Source organism: Ustilago hordei (assembly GCF_900519145.1).
Source record: "Ustilago hordei strain Uho2 genome assembly, contig: UHO2_contig_13, whole genome shotgun sequence".
Classification (NCBI taxonomy): domain Eukaryota; kingdom Fungi; phylum Basidiomycota; class Ustilaginomycetes; order Ustilaginales; family Ustilaginaceae; genus Ustilago; species Ustilago hordei.
Window position 1 is genome coordinate 581427 of NW_024545290.1, and position 19831 is coordinate 601257.

The following is a 19831-nucleotide window of genomic DNA, read 5'->3' on the forward strand; positions in this document are numbered from 1 at the left end:
CATTTCGCTGATCGATAATCGTCCGAGATGAATCGACGATGATGGTCAATGAATCTTTTCTTTTTCACCTTCTTGATGCCTTTCAGCAAGCACAGGCCCCATTCTTGTCTCCATCTCATCAGGCATGCTTAATGCTGCTTTGATGCTAGCCACGGTCTTCTTCTCACCAGGTCCTCAGCACAGCCGTCGACGCACAATGCAGCTTCCCTCGGCCAACACAGAAGGAGCGATCAGTCCTATCCGCTCTTCCACGCAAGCGTTCATTGACAGAATGATTGAGCAAGCTGCTTTACTCAGAGCAGAGGAGGAGCAAGGAAATCTCACCTTCTTCGGGCACGCCGGCAACTGGAAATCGGGAAAATCGCAAAGATTCCAAATCGGCACTCTCTCTCCAATCCCGATCGCGAGGTCCAAGCCTGAAAGCTGAAATCTCCACCGCGCACGAGCCATTTGTGCCGGTGTAAGGTTCATGTGCTGCTTTCACATCGCCAACATCCTCTCTTGTCCATCATTCTATCAACACACGACGCCGCCAACCTTTTTGGCTGTCCCTCTCACTCAATCTCTCACAAAACCAACCATTTGATCTGCTCCAGGATCAGTTTAGGTAAAGCACTAGTAAGTTGCAGCTCTCCAAAAGCAACGACTTTGGCAGTCGCATTCAGCCACCGCCGAGCTGCCTTCTTCGCTCGATCTCCACCATCTATCCTCACCGACAATGATCATTTTCCACCTCCGCGACGATCCGTAAGGCGCACACATTTTGGCATAGCCACAGAAGCCAGTCAAGAGCCAAGGTCGCCATCTAGCTAAGGCCACCATCTTGCCATGGCCGGCGTACAGCTTCCAGAGCTCACATCGATTTCGCACTATGCGCCATTCTGTCTCTTGCCCGACAATCGTCACAGTCTTATCTTTGGTGTCCGTGTTTAGCTGATGCTGACAACAGCTTGGCTTTCCCTTCTTCGCTGAACACTTCATAGCTGACTTCATCCTCTCAGCACCTAACCGATACAGATAGTCTCCTGCACCTAAATCTTCAGGCCCTTTCCCTATCATGGCCAAAGGTTTGTTCGCGCTTCCACGGCTCACTCGGACCTTGCCCGCTTAGGATTGAACTCCCTTCTGATTACGCTAATGCATCTGCTTCCTTTTCTTCTACCACACAGTCCCCCGCAACTTCCGACTCCTCGAGGAGCTCGAAAAGGGCGAAAAGGGTATCGGCGATGGAAGCTGCTCCTACGGTCTTGACGATGGCAGCGATCTCAGTGAGTATCTTGAAGCCAAGACCATCGAGGCCTGTTGCATGGCTAGGCCGATAGACGGAGCGCCAAAGCAAGCAACGCCTTGAGCGGCTAACCATTCATTGTCGGCTGCGCCTTGGGCCACCTGTATTCCTTTCTTTCTCTCCTATCGCTACCCGGCAACCACAGTGATGTCCAATTGGAACGCAACCATCATCGGCCCTGGTCACTCGGTCTACCAGAACCGCATCTACTCGCTTAGCATTCACTGCGGTCCAAGCTATCCAGATCAGCCACCCGAGGTCAAGTTCCTCACCAAAATCAATCTTCCTTGCGTCAAGCCAGACGGCCGTATCGACTACAATGCACTTGCCATCTTTTCCAACTGGTCCCGCGAAAGCACAATCGAAACCATTCTCCTCTCACTTCGAAGGTGAGTCGCACTCTGGTCAATTGCACTGATCTTTCTGCGCTGCGCTTAACCTAAATTGGCGCACGCCCCTTTTCTCAAGCCTATCTCAAAGCGCTGTCGTGGACTGTTTGCTGCGCCGTAGCACTTGAACTGACTCCTGAAGTCTTGCTCTTCTTTCTACACCTGCCCTCCATCGCTAGAGAGATGGCTTCGCCCGCGAACCGCAAACTTCCTCAGCCCGCAGAAGGTGCATCTTACTAGTGTTGCACGCAAGCGAATGTACATGGAAATTCAAGATGAAATCCCACCTTGCACTAACACACGACGGTGTCGATAAAGACTGTGGATCCTTCTCCTGATCAGCGCTCGCCTTCAACGACAACTCGTATCCCCCACCGTCATCACCGACCATCTCCCTTTTCTTGCTCACACCTATTTCTCACTTTCATCTTGCCAACAAACCTCTCACACCGTTCCTTCAGCTTCCACTCAGAGTAGCTCTTCGCTTTCAACTAGCCTTGCGATATGTCCCCTGGCAAGGAGAGCAAGACTCTCTTTGCTGGTGAGGTCGAGCAACCGATGCAGGATCGCGATGGTTTCGCCTACATTACGGTCACGACCAACAGCAGTCCGAGACAGTGGCAGAAAGTGCTCGAGCACGGCTGGGTAATGACGATCACTTACGGCAAAGGAGACAGCATCTTTCACGTCAGTCTTGCAAAAAAAAATGATGCGATTGACTGCATCTTCGAGGTGGTCATCTCAGTCGAGGAATGTCCAGATGATGACCAGCGACGTGGCATTGAGATGAAGCGCAAAATCGTGCGGCTAGATGCTGGCCTTGACTCGGTGTCGTTGAGCATCTCGATTGCCAAAGAGCAGAAGCAAGCTGAACAAGCCCAAGAGAGTCGAGAGCCTCAGACGAACAAGATCATCAACTTGTCCTACCAGATTCGTCAAGATGATGCAGTGCCAAAGACAAACTTTGTCACACCGCCTGGTCTTGTGGATGCCATCGCCAAGGCAACCGTCTTTGGCACCTGGGGCGATACTTGCTTTGTCGTGCTTAGTCGGAAGGCAGATAACAAATACGCATGTGTATATGGCGACAGGGTGAGTCTACAAGCCTACGGAGCCACTGAGCTGCTGCGACACATTGACAACAACGGCTTTTCGACCTTAGAGGCCGCACTGTGCGCACTCACCCACCGAGATGCTTGGCATCTACCAGAACCCAAGCAACCTCTTGGCAAGTTTGTTCCTATCTCCGGCATGGCTGTCACCACGGTCCAAGCTGTGCTGCTGTACCTGCAAACTCGGCATATAACATTTGGTCCTCTCGAGAGTACTAGACGCGAACGCACTAGGAGCATTCCAGACGCAAGAGACGAGTCTCTGTGCGTAGAAGCGTCTGTCGACATCAAAGGGATCCAGCTTGACCAAGAAGAAGCATCGCAGCGCCAACAGCAGTTTTCAGGAATGATTACAACCAGCCCCAAGTCGATCTATCGCGCCGCTTGTAAGTTGGGGCTGACAGAACTTAAGCAATTGGCCTACACAGCGATCAACAATTGTATCACCCCGGCCAACGTGCTCCACGAACTTTTCGACGACTTTGCTCTCAAACATGAAGAGATCCAGCAGAAGCTTCTTGATTATACCTTAGCCCATTGGGAGGAAATCAAGAGGCAGGACGAGAATGGAGTGGTTGATATGTTTGGCAAACGCGGACATCGGATAGGAGCTCCGGAGGTGATCCGTACCATCATCCACCAAACCGAAATCAAAAAGCAAGTCAAGTAGCTCTCACTAGTCTCGACCGCGAAAATACAAGGCAGATCAAAGCAATCTCACATCTCTCCTGTTGTAGTGTATTCTATTGACAGTAAGATGAGCTGAAGGTGAGGCGGTCAAGTGCCGTGCACCTAGCCTGCGAACGACCTGCTGTGAAGATATCTGGACCCAAGATGCGGACGAAGAAAGCTTAGGATGAAGCTGAGGTGGCTGGCTGTAGCCGCTCCTTGCGTTTCTCTTGCTGCTCGCGCCTCCGTTGACGCCTTCGGATGCGGGCCTCGTCACCTTCGATGCGCTCGCGCTCTTCCAGACGCTCGCTGTAGTACTGTCCGCTTTGGAGAAGGATGACGCCAACCAGAGCGACGGCGAGAACGGTATGTGAAGTAGCGATCTCGCCAAGAGGAGCAAAGACAGCATCTCTACCATCAACGAGGCCTTCACCTGGCGAGGGAGCGTTTGGTGGTAAAGTAGCAAGGCTTGGTTCAATCTTGTGGTAGTAGACAAGGCCTGAAGCGCCAAAGAGGAAGAGGGAAGCGCCGTCAAAGAGCCAGTTGCTCTCTCGACCGCCGAGCGCTTTCGAAATGAGCAGTAGCGCAGCAAATGTCCCGATAGCATGAAGCAACTTGCGGGATAGAGAAGGCATATCGATCATGGTATCCCTATAATAAGTGTATGCTGTAACGACCGAGTCGAACGTGACGGGTGACTGCCAGAGTATCAAGTGATCTGCGGTCCAGTGCATGGCCAAGGTTCCTGTAGAGATGACACAAGAAAAGCAGAGGGACGGTCAAGCTAGCCGGTCTCTCATCGATCCGCAACATCAGTGGATGCAGACTCTGGCAACATACCTAACAGGAAGGACGTTGACCCGATGATGAGCCCTGTGCGTAACCCCATGGTGGGCGAAGGCTTCTTTTTCTTTTTTTTTTTTCCTTTTTTTCTTTTTTTCCTCGTTTGTGCCTCGGCAGAGACAAGAGTTGAAGGTTCCTTGGTGGTGGTGGTGTACGTCGCGAGAATTATTCGTCGTTTTCGAAGCTGTGGAGAAGAAGCATCAAGCTTCGAGGTTGAACAAGTACGATTCAGATGTGGAGACGCAGCGGAAGTGGATGTGGATGTGGATGTGGATGTGGATGTGGATGTGAATGTGGATGTGGACGTGGACGTGCGCCATTTTTTTGAAGATCCAAAAAAAAAAAAAAAAAAAAAAAAAAAAAAAAAAAAAAAAAACAGAAAATGTGAGCCGCAAGCCGCTTGGGGGAAAATGTTGGCAGAAAGGATCTAACAGCCTTGGCGATATGATCAGGCCAACTTGCCGGCAGAAGAACGCGGTGAAATTCGAGTCTTGTTTTGAGTGTCAGCTCTTCTTGGCTGAGCTTTCAGGCGGAAGGTGAATGTCACGTGGTGCCGCTAATATGCGTAATGACGCTTTCTTTGTCTTTTGCTGGTTTGCTTGCAGATCTTTACTTGCTCAACACCCAATTGGTGACTTGAGCCATCCAACACATCCGCTCGCCTATACTGTCATTGTAAGGTCTCTCATTCACAGCGCCGACCTCTGAACCCTGTTGACACCCCACCATCACCTGCATTCAACAAGGCTTTTGATCATCGTCGACCTCTTCATTTTCGCAAAGCAATCATGGCTCCCATTCTCAATGTAAGTCTTGAACTGACCAACACCACAGACACCACAGACACCATGGACATCCAGCTGATCTCCCAAATTTCTTTGCACCCCTTGTCTTGGCACCATTCGACGCTACACAGTTTCACGCTGGCTCGCTTCCCAGCTTCGCCCTCCGTCTCAAGTCGGACGACTCGCTTGACAGCCTCAAGTCTCGTGCTGCCAAGAAGATCCGCCTTCAACTCGACGATGGTATCCCACTCGTAATCAAGTACGGCTGGTCCGGCCAAGCCTACACTCTCGAGGACTGTGAGTGACGAGCAACTTTGCAAGCTTTGATCGTAAGCTCACAAGCTGACCTTATCAACCTCTTTCTTCTTTTGCTGCCCTTCCAGCTGATGACTGGGAGATCTTCCTTGAACGCTTCGGCAACGAGAAGGAGGCTGATCGTGAGTCTTGACCACACACACCAACCTTCTCATTTGCCTTTGTTCCTTGCTGACTTCCCGCTGTTTTCCTTTGACCTCACTCGCCTTCTTCACTCAAACCATTGCAGTGTACCTCGAATCGCCCGAGATCCCTACCAACAACCGCGCCGAAGAGCACTCGGCCGATGGCGCACATGACAGTCCCAACGTCCCCCTCGTTGACGAGTCTACCTTGGTTCACCGCACTCCTGGTCGTGGCAAGAGCGGCGGTGTTAGCATCCACCGTGTAGCTGCCCCTCACATCCCTTCCGCCGATGACTACAGCGAAGCCGGAGGAGTCACTGCTGGCGGCCGAGACTCGATCATGTACCCTCCCCCTCGCGAGCCTGCTGCTCAACCCGGCTACAGCAAGCCTTCCCTTCCCGAGCCTCCCGCACCAAAGGCTACCCACGACGACGCCATCTCGACACACACCAGCAAGACCCGCAAGACCAACCAGACTGCCGTCTCTTCCGTTCCTTCCCACAAGATCGCCTTCCAGGAGTTCCACTCGCAACTCGGTGTTCGTCTCCTCAAAGGTAGCATTGGTCCCATCCAGGATGTCCCCATGATGCTCAAGTCTGGCTACCGACACGTCTACGTCAGCCGAAGCTTTGCTCTCAACCACGGTTTCATCCCCAAGGACACCACTCCAGGCACCTACGGTTTCAACGGCATCACCAACCTTGGCAAGTGGCCCGTTCAGGTCGGCTCCAAGGCCGTTCCTTGCACTGTTATGCTTGCCGAGGACAGCTACTTCCCCGTCATCCTTGGCAGGAGCTTCATGGAGAAGCGTGGTGTTCGCACCGACCCTATTGACATGACCTCGGTCACTTTTATGGACAACGGCGAGCGTGCCGATGTCGAAGTTGTTGTCGTCAGGGACGAGCACGGCGAGCCCGTTCCCATCCCTTGATTAGTCAGCCATAGCACTTTGCACCGACCCTCTTTCTCACCGGGAGGCGTCAGTTGATATCCAGCTAGTTGTATGAAACTCTTCCGATACCATAATTCCCTTTCTTGTAATTAATGGACTCGAAGTAATTCCGAAGGGATGCTCTTGCTTGAGTTGAAGAAAGTGACATTACTACGTGACCAGAAGCCTAAGAACTGGACAAGCCTAAACGACAATGAGAACAAAAAAGATTCGATGCGGGCGGAGAAGGATGACAAGACAAACACCACAACAATGGGCCCATCACCTGTATCCCGTAGAGAAGATCAGATGGGGCGTAGGCTGCGGTTGAGCTATGTATGTCTGAACAGATTCTTGAGTTTCTTGAGCTTCAATGTGCGTCCGAGTCGATGTGCGACACTGTTGTTCCTCCTGCGTCTGCGGATGCTGCTTTGACCGCCTAGGCTTGCTCTGTCGCCCGCGATCCGGCTTGCGTTTGTGTCGTAGATAATATATCCAACTAGCGTAGCATCTTCGGCCCATGCTCTTGCGTACTCGGCTTCTCGTTTGGCACGGTAGCATCGATCTCTTCGATCTAGCTCGGACCGTGGTACTCGTTCTGATGGATGTAGGAATACAATGCCATTGGTTTGGCGGAATACCCTTGAGGATGCATAGACGATTGACATGACCTTTGTGTCCTTCCTGTCAGCTGCTTAATGCAATCTTGATTGACGATGACATGCACCGAAGTCAAAACCAAGACAGGGCCAGGCAGGAGGGGCAAAGCGTTGCGTTGCTTGCGTTGCTTGCGTTGCTTGCGTTGCTTGCGTTGCTTGCGTTGCTTGAGGTGATCTGAGAGATGGATGATGGTGATCAGAGTGAAGCTTAGATAAAGTCGGCTGCTGAGAGATGTCGGCTGCTTGCAAGGTTGATCCAAGAGCTGCAAAGAAGCATGTACACGGGGGAAAGTGCATCGAAAGCCTGCTGACCAGCCAAAGCCCTCGACTCGGATCGACACGCTTCGCTTGGCCGGCCGGCTCTCGTGTTCGCCAACCGGCACCCTCTCAACAGACATCTGTGTGCGAGCTATCTCTCTGAGTTCCTTATAAAAGTCACAGTCTCGACGCATAACAGCGCCAACTCCTCTTGTCATGGAAGAAGCGTTCTGAAAGCGATTGCAATTGCAGCCGAAAGCGAACAGATGGAACCCGCATTGTCGCCCTGTGTTGCCTGGATTCTTGCCCGACACTGCCCCACTTTCCACCAGACTGTGTTCTCTTTTCGGCCTAACAACATCAAGGCCGCCAAAAACACTTGCACCTTTCACTCTGCAAGCAACAGGAGCCGCAGGTCCGTGCACATTTTTTATTTTTTTTTCCCCCCAAAAATCCGACAAATTCGCCGGCGTTATCAAAAGCTTTCAGAAGAAGTGTTGCTCTCTTATCAAGACCAACGGTTTCGTCTCTGACCAACACCATCTCTAATAGAGGTTGCCATCATCACCATGTCCGACATCGCTCACCTCAAGTCTCTTTTCCGTAAGTGCAGCGCTTAATTAGCTTGCAGCAGCAGGATCAGCGAATAGGGGACCGTCCGGCTAACTGCTCCTGTCATTGTGAAACTCACTGACCGGCAACAGGTTTCTACGACGACTATCCCAAAAAGGGTATTCGCTTCTGCGACATTCTTCCCGTCCTTCGTGACCCTTTGGCTTTCGAGCTTCTCATCACCAACATTGTCTCGCACATCTTTACCCACACCATCCCTTTGCTTGACGACAACACTCCCGCACCGGCACAGTCTACCCCTCTCGAGCCCGGCGCAAAGTCGTACGGCAACCGCAAGATCGATGCTGTTGTAGGTCTCGACGCTCGAGGCTTCCTTCTCGGTCCCGTTATCGCTCAGCGATTGGGCTGCGGCTTCGTTCCCGTTCGCAAGGTTGGCAAGCTCCCCGGAGACTGTGTCCAAGCTTCCTACCAGAAGGAGTACGGAGAGGATGTCTTTGAGATGCAGAAGGAGGCTCTTGCCCCCAACTCGCGCGTTCTTGTCATTGATGACCTCATCGCTACCGGTGGTTCGGCCAAGGCTGCCGGTGAGCTCGTCAACAAGTGCGGAAGCAAGGTCGTCGAATACGTCTTTGTCGTCGCCATTCCTTTCCTCAAGGGTGCCGATCAGCTCGATGCTCCATCATACCAGTAAGTACTCGTACACCTTGCTCTGACATCGCTCTTGTTCTGCACAGATGATGGATTGAGCCGCTCACCGACGTTGATTCTATTCCTTTTGGCCTTGTCAACAGCCTTGTTGAGGTCGACTAATCCAGATTTATCCCCTAGACGAGATTCACTGCAGATGTCAAGCATTCAAAAGCAATCCATCAACAGCCTTTCACAATGTCTAGATCGCGTGCAGGAGGATCAACGGAACGCGCTGACTCGATCACACCCTAGGTTTGCTTGGTCTCACGTATGAAATGCTGCTTACTTGAACGGACAGAGTCAATCTACAAGGCGGTGCGTGAGAGCTTCTGCAACGAGTCTAGTGAGTCGAAGAGCATAGAAAAACGCAAGCAGAGAAGGCAAACAGTCAGTTTGTTGAAAACAAAAGTCGAGTGTACGAATCGCGGTGGAAAAGGTCAACTTACTGAGCAAGACATCTCCTTCCTTGATGATCTTGGTGTATTGTGCGTTCTTGTGGTCTGGTCGGCGCGTCTCGACAATACCATGCACCTTGTCAATCACCGCTGGCAATCGACCTGACGAGATGAACCTCGACAACTCGCTGTCGATGAAGTCGCCTGAAACGCCGAATGCAGTAGCCATGTTGTCGATCGAGAGCGATTGATACGATTCAAGAAGCTGCGAGTAGGCGATGATGCGCATCTCACGCACGTAGTATCGCGCGTGCTGGTGAAGAGCACGCGATGTGAGGATGTGCGCCTGCTCCACCTCGGCAAGCGCGCGGAAGAAGTTGCCGTACTCGCAAGCATACAAGCTGGTGACAAACGAGCGAAGATGTGGGATCTCGTCAATTACTTGCAGCACCTCGGGCGAGTCGATGATCTTCTTCTTCAGGTCGGTTCGCTTGAGTGTGAGTGCGTTAGCGAGCACGGTCAATGTGATAAAGTCCTTGTAGTCGATTAGCTCGGTCGCTGTGAATGTGCTGAGAGCGTCGAGGAAAAGCTCTCCGCCCGCCTTAAAGTCGCGGATGGAGAGCAGGTGCAAGCCCTCATATACCTTGAGTCGGTTTCTGCGCTCCCAATCACCTCCCTCCTCGACAAGCTTCTTGGCTTCAGCGATCGACGTTGCCACAACATCCGTGTCACCAAAGAAGAGACCGATCCGCACCTTAGTGAGCGTCAAATCAAGTTTCGACCCAAGCCCTGCACCTTTCCAGACGGCCAAGTTGTGTGCTTCCAATGCCTTCTCTTTGTCGCCAATCTTTGCATGATATGCAGCGCGTTGACGCAAGACTCCGTTAATTTCCATCTCCCCCTCGTTCTCTTCAACTTCCTTTTGCTTCTCGTCCAGCTTCTGCAACTCCTCCTTGTTCTTTGCCTCAAGTCGTTTAAGCAAACATTTGTCCTCCTTCAACAGCCCCTTGAGTGAAGCATCGTTCAGGATCAGCTGATAGTATGGTGCCATCTCATCCTTCTCGATACCTTCCAAAAGGGCCTTCTGCGAAGCTTGGGTCTCTGACGACGCACGGTGTTTGGAATGATGTACAAGCAGGAAGAGGTGCTGCTGCACCTTGAGGTTGGGGATCGGCTGGACCGTTTCCTCGTCCATGATGGCGATTTCTGATGGAAAGATCGGTAATGACGGTGGCAGATTGTATGTGCGGAAGGTGTAAGCAGATCCTCGAAGCTGTTGTGGTATAAAGAGGTGTTCGAAGTTGCGCGAAGGGTCAAGTGAGAAGATGTTGGTTGAATTGGAGCTACGCGGCCCAAGCCCAACGAACGCGGTGGAGGTTCAACTCGACTATTTGGTGGGCGATCACAATATTGCTTATGTAAGCATCCGGTTGACCGTCTGCAACTTTCTCCCCATTCTCATCGTTCTGATTCCTCTGTCGACCTTCGAGTTTCAAACCAGCTCTTCATCACCGAGACCAGACTAGATATGGCCACTTGCTCTTCGCCAGCATCGACCCTGGCTTAGCGCTGGTCTACAACTCTTTTGTCAGAGGTAGCGACCGGCTCTCAATGGTTTTAGCGAGTGTTTTTGCAACCTTAATTTATGACGCATTTCCGATTTCTTCGAGGTTATTGGCTGCGATCAACATCATAGGTTCTCAACAAGAGATGGCAGTCAGTAGCGGCATTCTGGGAGATAGTTGGGTTCAAGACGGTACAAGTACAATTGTCGTTTGCAGAACGACATAGGAAATCATGATTTGACCTTGTGAGTCGAAGGCAGTTTTACCTTCTAGGACTATGGCTGCGATCTCGATCCGCATTGGCTCGTCTCTGTCCTGAGCTTCGACCGGAAATGGCGCCAGCTGGCGGCTTGACAAATGCAAAATCGGCCTTGAGCTCCTCTTCTAGCAAAGTGAGACCGTCCTTGCAGGCCTGTATCGCTTCTTGCGCCTCTTCTTGCGTGTCGAACTCCAAAAGAGCGTATCCCTGTGCCAAAAAAAAAAAAAAAAAAAAAAAAAAAAAAAAAAAAAGCATGTCGGTAAGCACGATCAGCCAGAGGTTCATGAGTTTTGCATTCGAAGCATCGGGATCTCACCTTCACGTAGCCTGTACGTCTGTCGAGGTTGAGATGACAGCTCTTGATCTTGCCAAAGTCGATGAACTTATCAATGACTTCTTCCTCGGTCGCTTCCTCGTTCACGTTGGTCACGACGATGACCCATCCTTCGACGGCTGTATATAGAGAGATAATTTGAGTCACTTACTGACAGAACGCCATAGTGAGAGCTAGTGAGGTGCTTACACTTGACAGCACGAGCGCTGCTATCCCTCGTCTCGTTAAGGGTCTCGAATCGTCCGGCCTTCACGCCTTCCGATGCAGGTCCATTACCACGAGGATCAAAGCCTCGTCCCCTGCGCTTGACGTTTGGATCTGTGTTCGGCAGCGTAACATGGATACGGTGATGGTGGACAAGTCAGTGAAGACCTTGGCCTGTAGCTGTCAACGCTGCAGCAGAGGAGCCTACCATCGTCCATTTCGACATCATCAACGTCCACCAAAGCTCGATCATCGTCAATATTGACGTCCTCTTCTACTGGCATCCTGACAGAAGTCTTATCTTTATACTCTGAGAGCGGACGAGGAGTATGCAAAGCAGGTCGTAGTATGGATGGTGGGGGAAAGATAGGAAGAATGTATCAATCTGATTTGGCCTGTGCTCTTCAAAGTGGAGAAAAGAAAGGGTCAGGCTTTTTTTTTATTTTTTATTTTATTTATTTTATTTTTTTAATCCGAAATCCGAAATCCGTGTTCCGAGAATGCACAAGAAGACTCTCCTCCTCGAAACACGAAAACGAGCTTTCTGTGGACAATCGCTCTTCCTCGTCATGAACGGCTTCTACGTTCGACTTCAACAAGGGATAGATGCCTGCATCAATCGCAACATCGGCATGAGTGCGTCAGAAGCTGCTGCGGATAGGCTTGTCCGTTGCCTCTCCGACTTGGTACCATCCTTGCTCAACACCTTGACCATCCTTCGAGGCGCGCAACCGCAACAGCTCCTTCTCCGTTTTGATCACGTTCAGGAAGCCCTCGGGCCCATTTTGGGCTCACCAGATATCAAGGCAGCTTTCTGCGCCATAGAAGATCCTTCTGCCGTCGACAAGGATGGCCCCGAGGTCCGTCTACGTAACCTGTGTCTCGAGATTAGCAACAACGAGCTTCGTAAAGTCGTGCTGGAGGATGCGTCAGGTCTCGACGCTTCGCAAGGAGATACAACTGGCCTTGAAGCCCTGAACTCTTCGTTTCCATCGACCTTCGACCGTTGTGACGCCATTCTCGTCCTTTCACTCTACGATCTCATCGACCCGACACTACCTCTGTCGTTAGTTGAAGAGCTCATCGAAGGTCAACCCATCTCAATATGCTCACAACTGTTTGGCTACATAGAGTCTCGGGTCAAGCCGCTCACCATTGGTCTGCATTCAACAAGAGGTAAAGGCCTTGTCTTGCTGCGTACCTGTAACGAACTGCTCCGAAGGCTGTCCAAACCATCGCAACAGCACACTGTTTTCGCCGGTCGTATCCTTAGCTTACTCGCCAAAGTTTTCCCTCTCGGTGAGAGGAGCGGTGTCAACTTACGCGGCGACTTCAACGTAGAGAACAAGACTCATATCGAGGAGAACGTCGACGACGCTACTGAGGAAGTTGAAGATGCGGAGGACAATGACGAGAGGGACCAGATCTTCAAGGTGGATTATGAGTTTTACGAGCTCTTCTGGAAAGTGCAGCGCTTCTTTTCGAATTCGCCGCTGCTCATGGGTGCACATGAGACATCACGACCATCAACGCGGAGTGCCACGCCAGCCGATGCGGGCGGGGGGGAACACACGAATGCTGACGAAGATCCAGCGCCGGACGGAGCGAAAGGCGCCATGGCTGAGTTCCGGATTAGTACTCAAAAGATCCTCAAACTCTTTGGTGCGGTAAGCAAACGCGAAAAGGAGCTGGCTGGAGCGGCTAGTGCCGAAGAAGGCAACCAAGCAGGAAGCAAGGGCGGAAGTCAAGCCGTCTCTGGGAGCGCCACTCCGGTTTCGGGCAAAAGGCGTAACGAAGGTGGGAAGGGAGCTCTGCGCACCGGCTTCTTCGTTGGTCAGTTGATCGGCAACAGCAGCGAGAATCGACCGAGGAAGCGCATTCGACCCGATCTCATCGACGGTGTCAAAGCCAAAGCTGCTGAAGCCGATGAAGCTATGAGCGACGACGAGGACGATGCCGAACCGGCAGAGGTTGCTACCTCCGGCAGTGGTCACTTCTTCCCAACGTACCTCACAGGTCGCAAGCTGTTCGAGTACGAAATCCGCGACACATCGTTCAGAAAGCATGTATTGGTGCAATATCTGGTTCTTTTCCAGTATCTGCTCTCGTTCACACCGACCGCCAAGGAAAGCTGGAAAGACTGGAAGAACAAGACTTTGCAAGCGCTCTTCACACTGGAGGAAGCTGACGAGCGATGGATTCGGTCCACATGGCGAGAGATCCAGGGATTGATTCGCGAAATTCAGCCCGATGGACGCCTCTTTCTCGAGTCGGTGCTCGAGGTGCTGAAACGTGAGGCCAACTGGATTCGATGGAAGACCGAGTCGTGTCCATCGATCGAGAAGCCGCCACTGTCTCCGGAGCAGATCTCCGCATTCGCATCTGCGCGGGCCTTGCTGCTTCGCAAGCCAGAGCCATACCCGCACAAGCTCGGCACAGCCGCGCTCTCCGAGCTTTGGCTAGATGGCCTCAAACCGCCTGTCGCGGGAACACGCAGAGTCGAAAACGAGATCGGCGAGTACGTCAGAATTGCTACCGACGGTCTAGAGGACCTTGAATTCCTGCCACCTATACCCAGCCTAGAGCACTACAACAAGTCGATCCAACGCGAGAAGATGAAGCTCGACATGCGAAAGGAACAGCTTGGCATCGATCCTGCCACCAAAGAGGCAGAGTTGAGCAAAGAAGAGAAGGACAAGCTGGACAAAGATGAGAGGATACAAGCAACGATCGAGACGATGCAGAGTCTAGCATGGAGGGCTCTACGCGTTGCAAGCCGAGATAATCTTCATCTGTTCGGCAAGCCGGATCGACCCGAGAACATCGAAGGACTGCTCAAGGCGATGGAGGAGGAGCGCAATCCCAAGCCGAAGCCGGTCCCTGTCAGCAAAGAGTCAACGGATCAAGAGAATGCAGCAAAGAGGGGTGAATCGGCGAGCAAACTTGCTGATGGCGCTGAAGAACAAAAAGAAGCAGGAACTGTTTCGAAGCAGTCTGCCTCAGTGAATGCAGAGGCAGGTGCCATTGATGGAGATGGAAAGACGAGGGAGCTAGAGGATTCGAAGATAGCATCATCGGCAACTGCAGTGACAGAAGCTGACAAAAACAAGTCCGCCAGTGGCGCGGCTGAGCCGTTGAGCAAGGACGATCCGACTGGCGTTCCCGTAGCTATTCCAGCGATGCCTCCTTCGCCACAGCCATCGCAAGCCAAGGATACTGCGCCGAGCTGAGACGGCCTCGGACAACTCTGATTCTACCTCTGGATGGGATACCCCCCTCCGCGGCAACGTCTAAAGAAGCTCCTGCTCAAGCGCAGGACGCCGAAATGTCTGAAGCAACGCAGTAAATCCAACGCGATAGTTTGCATCTTTTCTGTACTGTACAGCTTTGCCTATGCTACCTGTGCGATATCCGCATGATCGGTGTGACCATGTGCAATGAGTAAAGACGACTTTGTCTTGTTGAGATAGACGAGGCCACAATGGCATGCTTGTTCAAGTGCAACGGTGCGGAACACTTTCAAGAGCGTTTCCCGATTTTTCAAGGAGGGCCCGATGTTGTCCGATTTTCGAATTTGTGTTGCTCACAGCTCTCTCACAAGACAATATTTCGGCTGAACCCCGCATCCAGCGAGCGATCCTCGCAGAGATCCGCTTGCAGCTTGAGTCCTGATCGTGGAGACCTGACTGTCTCGGCTTCATGGTCGTCTGCCCGCCTCGACACTTGCTTAGCCGGAAGTCGACGAATACTGCTGACATCGTCCTCGCCTTGTCATTCCTCCCCATCTTACCTTCCTATACCTACCTGGATTAAGTCACAGCTGGTGCTTATCCAGCACAACAGCTTCCGCAACCTTCGACTGGGCCCCAACGCATCAGCACAGCAAATTGTATTTAAATATACACCCTCACCAAGCAGCAATCGCAATCATGGCAGCGAATCGTCTCGGCAACATCCAGGGCCATATCTCTGGCGACAACGGTATCAGTCAAGCAGGTAAGTCGTTGCAATACGGCACACACCATCCATCTCCCTCCACCTCGACAGAGCATGACGGCAATTCCAGAGACGTGTAGGATGGCTATTCAGCAAGGTCAGCAAGGTCAACATGCAAAGCAGAGGTGATGGCAGCAGATGCATGGAAGCTGCTGTCCTATGCAAAGAGCCTCTCATCCGGACAAACCCGGCCGACTCGTCTTGACTCAGCACAGAGAAGAGACAATCCTTGAGAAGAGACAATCCTTGAAGGATTTCGTGTATCGTGCGATAGAGATTTTCTTTGCGGGGATCTCAATTTCGCCGGTCGCTCTGTTAGGGTTTGAAGCGTGTATCGGCATTCTTCCGCAGGGGTTCACGCTGCCATACATTTGCCCTGTGCTCCTCTGAGCCTGTTGCGTTAGGGACAGTCGCTCCGACAATGCAACACTGTGACTCCCGCAATCCTCGGCAACTGTGATTGAGGGAGCGAAGCGCAAAGCTAAGTTCATGAGGGAGATACCGTTCACAGCCTCGGAAGTCGAGGGTCCGGGTGGTGTTGCTTTCTTCTTGGGTTTTGGATGATAAAGTTGCCGCCATTACGGCCGTGTGACATTGCGTACAGTGTTCGTGCAATCAAGAGTCTCTTACCTTCCAGCAACTCAGCACCAAGCATCACCATCTTTTCTTCCTCCTCCACCTCATACCTTTCCTTGCTTGAGACTCGTGCTGACGATCTTCACCATGGGCTCTATTGCTGAACTTTCTTCGACGCCAGCTCTCGCGGTATGGAGCGCCGTCCCTCAGGCACCAGAAGATGCGTAAGTACAATCCCGTATGCTGCGATATTTTGTTCCGCAAAACGATCGCTGACTGACTATCTTCCTTGTTCGCCCCGGCTCCTCGTCCACAGCATCTTCAAGCTGACAGCATCCTACAAGGCCGACACTTACGACAAGAAGGTCAACCTCGGCGTTGGTGCATACCGTGACAACAATGGCAAGCCATACGTCCTCCCTTCCGTCAAGAAAGCGCAGGCAGACTTGATCGCAGACGAGACTGTTGATCACGAATACCTCAACATCACCGGTCTTCCGGAGTTCACTAGCGCTGCTGCCAAGCTCATCCTCGGCGCCGACTCGCCAGCTATTGCCGAGAACCGCGTCGCTTCCGTTCAGACCATCTCCGGTACCGGTGCCAACCACTTGGGCGCCGTCTTCCTCCAACGCTTCTACCAATACCAGGCCTTCGGCGTCGACAGACAGATCTACATCTCAAATCCTACATGGGCCAACCACAAGGCCATCTTCAACACAGTTGGCATCAAGCCCGTCGACTACCCCTACTACGACGCCAAGACCATTGCCCTCGACTTTGAAGGCTTCACCAGCACATTGAAGCAGGCCAAAAACCAGAGTGTCTTCTTGCTGCACGCCTGCGCCCACAACCCTACTGGTGTTGACCCTACGCAGGAGCAGTGGAAGCAGATTGCCGACATCTTTGTTGAGAAGGCTCACTTTGCTTTCTTCGACTGCGCTTACCAGGGTTTCGCCTCCGGTGACCTTGATCGCGATGCTTGGGCTGTCCGTCACTTTGTTTCGCGCAAGAGCATCCCATTGCTCATCTGCCAGAGTTTCGCCAAGAATGCCGGTCTCTACGGTGAGCGTGTTGGTGCTCTCCACGTTGTCTCGGCAACGCCAGAGCAGAACGCCGCCGTCTTCTCGCAGCTTGCCGCCATTCAGCGTTCCGAAATCTCGAATCCTCCTGCTTTCGGTGCCCGCGTCGTCAAGATGATCCTCACAGATCCTTCACTCTTCGCCCAGTGGCAGAAGGATGTTCAGGAGATGGCTGGTCGTATTATCACCATGCGTCAGAGCCTCTTTGATCTCCTCACAAAGAAGTTCCAGACACCAGGCAACTGGAACCACATTCTCAAGCAGATCGGCATGTTCACCTTCCTTGGTCTCAACACCAACCAGTGCAAGCGCATGCTCGAGGAGGGTCACATTTACCTTACTGCCAACTCGCGTATCTCGATGGCCGGTCTCACTACCAACAACGTCGAGTATGTTGCCAGCTGGATTGACAAGGTCGTTCGCGAGAACAAGTAGACCAGCTGACAGGCTGGATCTGTATGTCTCGATCGTCTTCTTTTCTTTGGCAATTGCATCCTCATCTTCACGCCCACATTTGCATCTTAATAGCCTGTGTTTCTGCTGCTCGAGTGCTTGTCGCTTTGGCTACGACTTGCTCATTTGTTGTTTGATTTGCGCTGAGATTGTTTTGACGCCCGAAAGCTACAGAGGGGGACCAATGTCTATGAACTGCGCGACTTGACCTCATCTGCAGAAGGTATGCTCTGCATCGCGCCTTCCTTCTCACAAGCTAAACTTGCTGCCTTTGACGCCCATTCCAGCGCTTCTTTGACAAAGCGCTCCTGCTTTGGACGTGCCGAGGTGAGCAAACTTTCATCGGCGTCCACATTGTGACCCATGAGTGCTGCAACCAGGTTCCCGGCAAATGTATCTCCTGCACCTGTAGTATCACGGACTTGTTTTGGCTTGAATGGCGGAATGTTGAAGAAGCTACGCTTGTCTGTACTGTCTGAAAGCAAAACGTTGGCCATCACACCCTTGCTGCCTCGAGTCAGAACGATCCAAGCTGTGTTGCACAGCTGTTCCAGCGAAGAGAGTGTTTCGAGCACCTTCTTTGACTTGTCTTCGCCTTCTGAGAGCGATCCGAGCGAAGATGCAGCTGATGGCTGCAATACGGAAAGCAACTCGAGGCTCTCTCCTTCGTTGACGATGAGAACGTCAATGTTTGTCCAAGGGAAGGTCTGCACTTCGCTCTGACTGAGCATCGGCGAGGGATTGAAGATGGTAGTGACGTGATGGCTGACCTTGTTCGACTTGGCATGGTGCAGGAATGCAATCGTCGTCTCCAATGGGATCTCGTTTTGCAAAACCAGATGTGTGGTTTGTCTGCCAGATTTGAATTGCCATGTCTTAACAGGATCCGCCGACTGACTGTCTGTCGAAAAGTTGGCACCCTTCAAAAGGACAATGCTGTTCTCGCCATCCTCGGCAATCTGGATGAAAGCTCTGCCAGTGGGTGTGTTGTCAAGGATCTCAACGTCGTCGGTGATGACGTTGCGTGATTTCAGCTGGTGGATAGGCCAGGTCGCATCTTTGCCTACAGCACCCGATAGAGAGACCTTTGCTCCAGCGAGAGCGATGGCAGCGGAGACGTTTGCACCTTTACCTCCTGGTCTCGAGACAAGGCCTGTGGATGAGATCGTCTCACCGGGTCGAACGATGTGTGGTACCAAGAAAGTTTCGTCGATGTTGATAGAAGACTTGACCAGACAGAACGGCTGAGCTGCCGTTGGAGAAGAACCAGCGCCAGCAGAAGACATTGTCTGTTTTGCTGGCTGAGGTCAACCTGTCTTCAGTGGATGTGAGTGTTGAGTCGAATGGGTTTGGCTGCAAGGCAAGTTGCGCTCCAACATGTTGAACGGTTCCATGCTCTGTTTGACGGGATGTTCGGATTCGGGTCCCTTTTCGGATCGTCGTAAACTTTGGCACATAGCCATGCAGCACCATGACGTCCAATCGCAGCGAGCGGAAACTAAAGTAACACGCACGATAGAATTCCGACAAGCTCATCGCCCGTGGTCTTCGTCCTACCAACAGACTTCGTATTGGCCTGGTAAAGCTTCATGGCGGCCGTTGGTGTCACCCCTAAACCATGTATCTGCCCCACTTCCCTGTCAGCCTGTTTGAATCTCTCAAAACAAAGTCTTATCAGGATGTTGGAGATCACGCCGCCCACGAGGATAGCGATGTTCCCGGCCAACTTCCGCGAGTTGCTTTTCGCACCGGCAGCACCCGCTATTCCTCAAGCACAACAAACGCTCCAGCCCGGTCAGATCTTCCAGCTCGCACAACCGAAATGGCCCAGTGACGCTCTCATGCCTTCCTTCTACGCTCTTGCGGCTACCACGATCTTTTCAGCCTTCTTCATGGTGGCCTTCAAAGATCTTGCCGCTCTGATCAACTACTTCTTTCGTTCAAAGCTCGGCGTTGCAGGCAATCCGATCTTCGGTATGTCGCTGTCGCTGCTTGCAATCACGATGCTTATCGTCACGTACGAGAACGACATCAAGAAGCGGAGTGGGTATTATGCCGAAGGCTCAGATCCACGGTACATGGTCGGTTTCAGTGCGTTGGCTTCCTTATGCGCAGTTTTCTGGGCGAGCAGTGTAGTTCAGACGCCTGCGTCAGCGGCAGACGAGACGGAATCAGACGTAATGGAACAAACAAAGGCGGAGGAGATGAAAGGATCAAGACGACAGCAAAAGAAGCAAGCAAAGCGCCAAGCAAAGAAGCTTACCGCCAAGCAAGAGTAGTACCATTCGCAATGCAACAAAATAACATATACGCCTCCGTCCTCTTTGACTATG

General features: G+C 52.1%; 12 protein-coding genes across 12 annotated transcripts; 7 read left to right on the top strand and 5 right to left on the bottom strand.

Moving 5' to 3' along the window:
- Positions 1-1057: 1057 nt before the first annotated feature.
- On the top strand, positions 1058-1917 carry UHO2_05435 (putative MMS2 - part of the error-free postreplication repair pathway; the record flags this gene model as incomplete). Its single annotated transcript, XM_041560251.1, has 4 exons — positions 1058-1067; positions 1170-1268; positions 1434-1677; positions 1857-1917. The coding sequence occupies 4 exons, from the start codon at positions 1058-1060 to the stop codon at positions 1915-1917; spliced, it is 414 nt and encodes a 137-aa protein (XP_041416185.1).
- A 264-nt stretch (positions 1918-2181) lies between these two features.
- UHO2_05436 (uncharacterized protein) lies at positions 2182-3459 on the top strand (the record flags this gene model as incomplete). The annotated part of the gene is made up of 1 exon (XM_041560252.1): positions 2182-3459. The coding sequence occupies one exon, from the start codon at positions 2182-2184 to the stop codon at positions 3457-3459; it is 1278 nt and encodes a 425-aa protein (XP_041416186.1).
- A 181-nt stretch (positions 3460-3640) lies between these two features.
- On the bottom strand, positions 3641-4347 carry UHO2_05437 (uncharacterized protein; the record flags this gene model as incomplete). The annotated part of the gene is made up of 2 exons (XM_041560253.1): positions 3641-4203; positions 4299-4347. The coding sequence occupies 2 exons, from the start codon at positions 4345-4347 to the stop codon at positions 3641-3643; spliced, it is 612 nt and encodes a 203-aa protein (XP_041416187.1).
- Positions 4348-5089: 742 nt separating this feature from the next.
- UHO2_05438 (uncharacterized protein) lies at positions 5090-6457 on the top strand (the record flags this gene model as incomplete). The annotated part of the gene is made up of 4 exons (XM_041560254.1): positions 5090-5107; positions 5218-5383; positions 5470-5523; positions 5631-6457. 4 exons carry the CDS (start codon positions 5090-5092, stop codon positions 6455-6457), a joined length of 1065 nt encoding a protein of 354 aa, XP_041416188.1.
- A 332-nt stretch (positions 6458-6789) lies between these two features.
- UHO2_05439 (uncharacterized protein) lies at positions 6790-7125 on the bottom strand (the record flags this gene model as incomplete). Its single annotated transcript, XM_041560255.1, has 1 exon — positions 6790-7125. One exon carries the CDS (start codon positions 7123-7125, stop codon positions 6790-6792), a length of 336 nt encoding a protein of 111 aa, XP_041416189.1.
- An 818-nt stretch (positions 7126-7943) lies between these two features.
- Positions 7944-8757, top strand: UHO2_05440 (putative APT1 - adenine phosphoribosyltransferase; the record flags this gene model as incomplete). The annotated part of the gene is made up of 3 exons (XM_041560256.1): positions 7944-7977; positions 8079-8634; positions 8739-8757. The coding sequence occupies 3 exons, from the start codon at positions 7944-7946 to the stop codon at positions 8755-8757; spliced, it is 609 nt and encodes a 202-aa protein (XP_041416190.1).
- A 185-nt stretch (positions 8758-8942) lies between these two features.
- Positions 8943-10227, bottom strand: UHO2_05441 (putative RPN7 - subunit of the regulatory particle of the proteasome; the record flags this gene model as incomplete). The annotated part of the gene is made up of 2 exons (XM_041560257.1): positions 8943-8977; positions 9084-10227. 2 exons carry the CDS (start codon positions 10225-10227, stop codon positions 8943-8945), a joined length of 1179 nt encoding a protein of 392 aa, XP_041416191.1.
- Positions 10228-10859: 632 nt separating this feature from the next.
- UHO2_05442 (uncharacterized protein) lies at positions 10860-11678 on the bottom strand (the record flags this gene model as incomplete). Its single annotated transcript, XM_041560258.1, has 4 exons — positions 10860-11063; positions 11173-11309; positions 11380-11508; positions 11603-11678. The coding sequence occupies 4 exons, from the start codon at positions 11676-11678 to the stop codon at positions 10860-10862; spliced, it is 546 nt and encodes a 181-aa protein (XP_041416192.1).
- Positions 11679-12026: 348 nt separating this feature from the next.
- UHO2_05443 (uncharacterized protein) lies at positions 12027-14624 on the top strand (the record flags this gene model as incomplete). The annotated part of the gene is made up of 1 exon (XM_041560259.1): positions 12027-14624. The coding sequence occupies one exon, from the start codon at positions 12027-12029 to the stop codon at positions 14622-14624; it is 2598 nt and encodes an 865-aa protein (XP_041416193.1).
- Positions 14625-16113: 1489 nt separating this feature from the next.
- Positions 16114-17480, top strand: UHO2_05445 (putative aspartate aminotransferase, cytoplasmic; the record flags this gene model as incomplete). The annotated part of the gene is made up of 2 exons (XM_041560260.1): positions 16114-16190; positions 16283-17480. The coding sequence occupies 2 exons, from the start codon at positions 16114-16116 to the stop codon at positions 17478-17480; spliced, it is 1275 nt and encodes a 424-aa protein (XP_041416194.1).
- A 206-nt stretch (positions 17481-17686) lies between these two features.
- On the bottom strand, positions 17687-18784 carry UHO2_05446 (uncharacterized protein; the record flags this gene model as incomplete). The annotated part of the gene is made up of 1 exon (XM_041560261.1): positions 17687-18784. The coding sequence occupies one exon, from the start codon at positions 18782-18784 to the stop codon at positions 17687-17689; it is 1098 nt and encodes a 365-aa protein (XP_041416195.1).
- A 393-nt stretch (positions 18785-19177) lies between these two features.
- Positions 19178-19777, top strand: UHO2_05447 (uncharacterized protein; the record flags this gene model as incomplete). The annotated part of the gene is made up of 1 exon (XM_041560262.1): positions 19178-19777. The coding sequence occupies one exon, from the start codon at positions 19178-19180 to the stop codon at positions 19775-19777; it is 600 nt and encodes a 199-aa protein (XP_041416196.1).
- Positions 19778-19831: the final 54 nt, after the last annotated feature.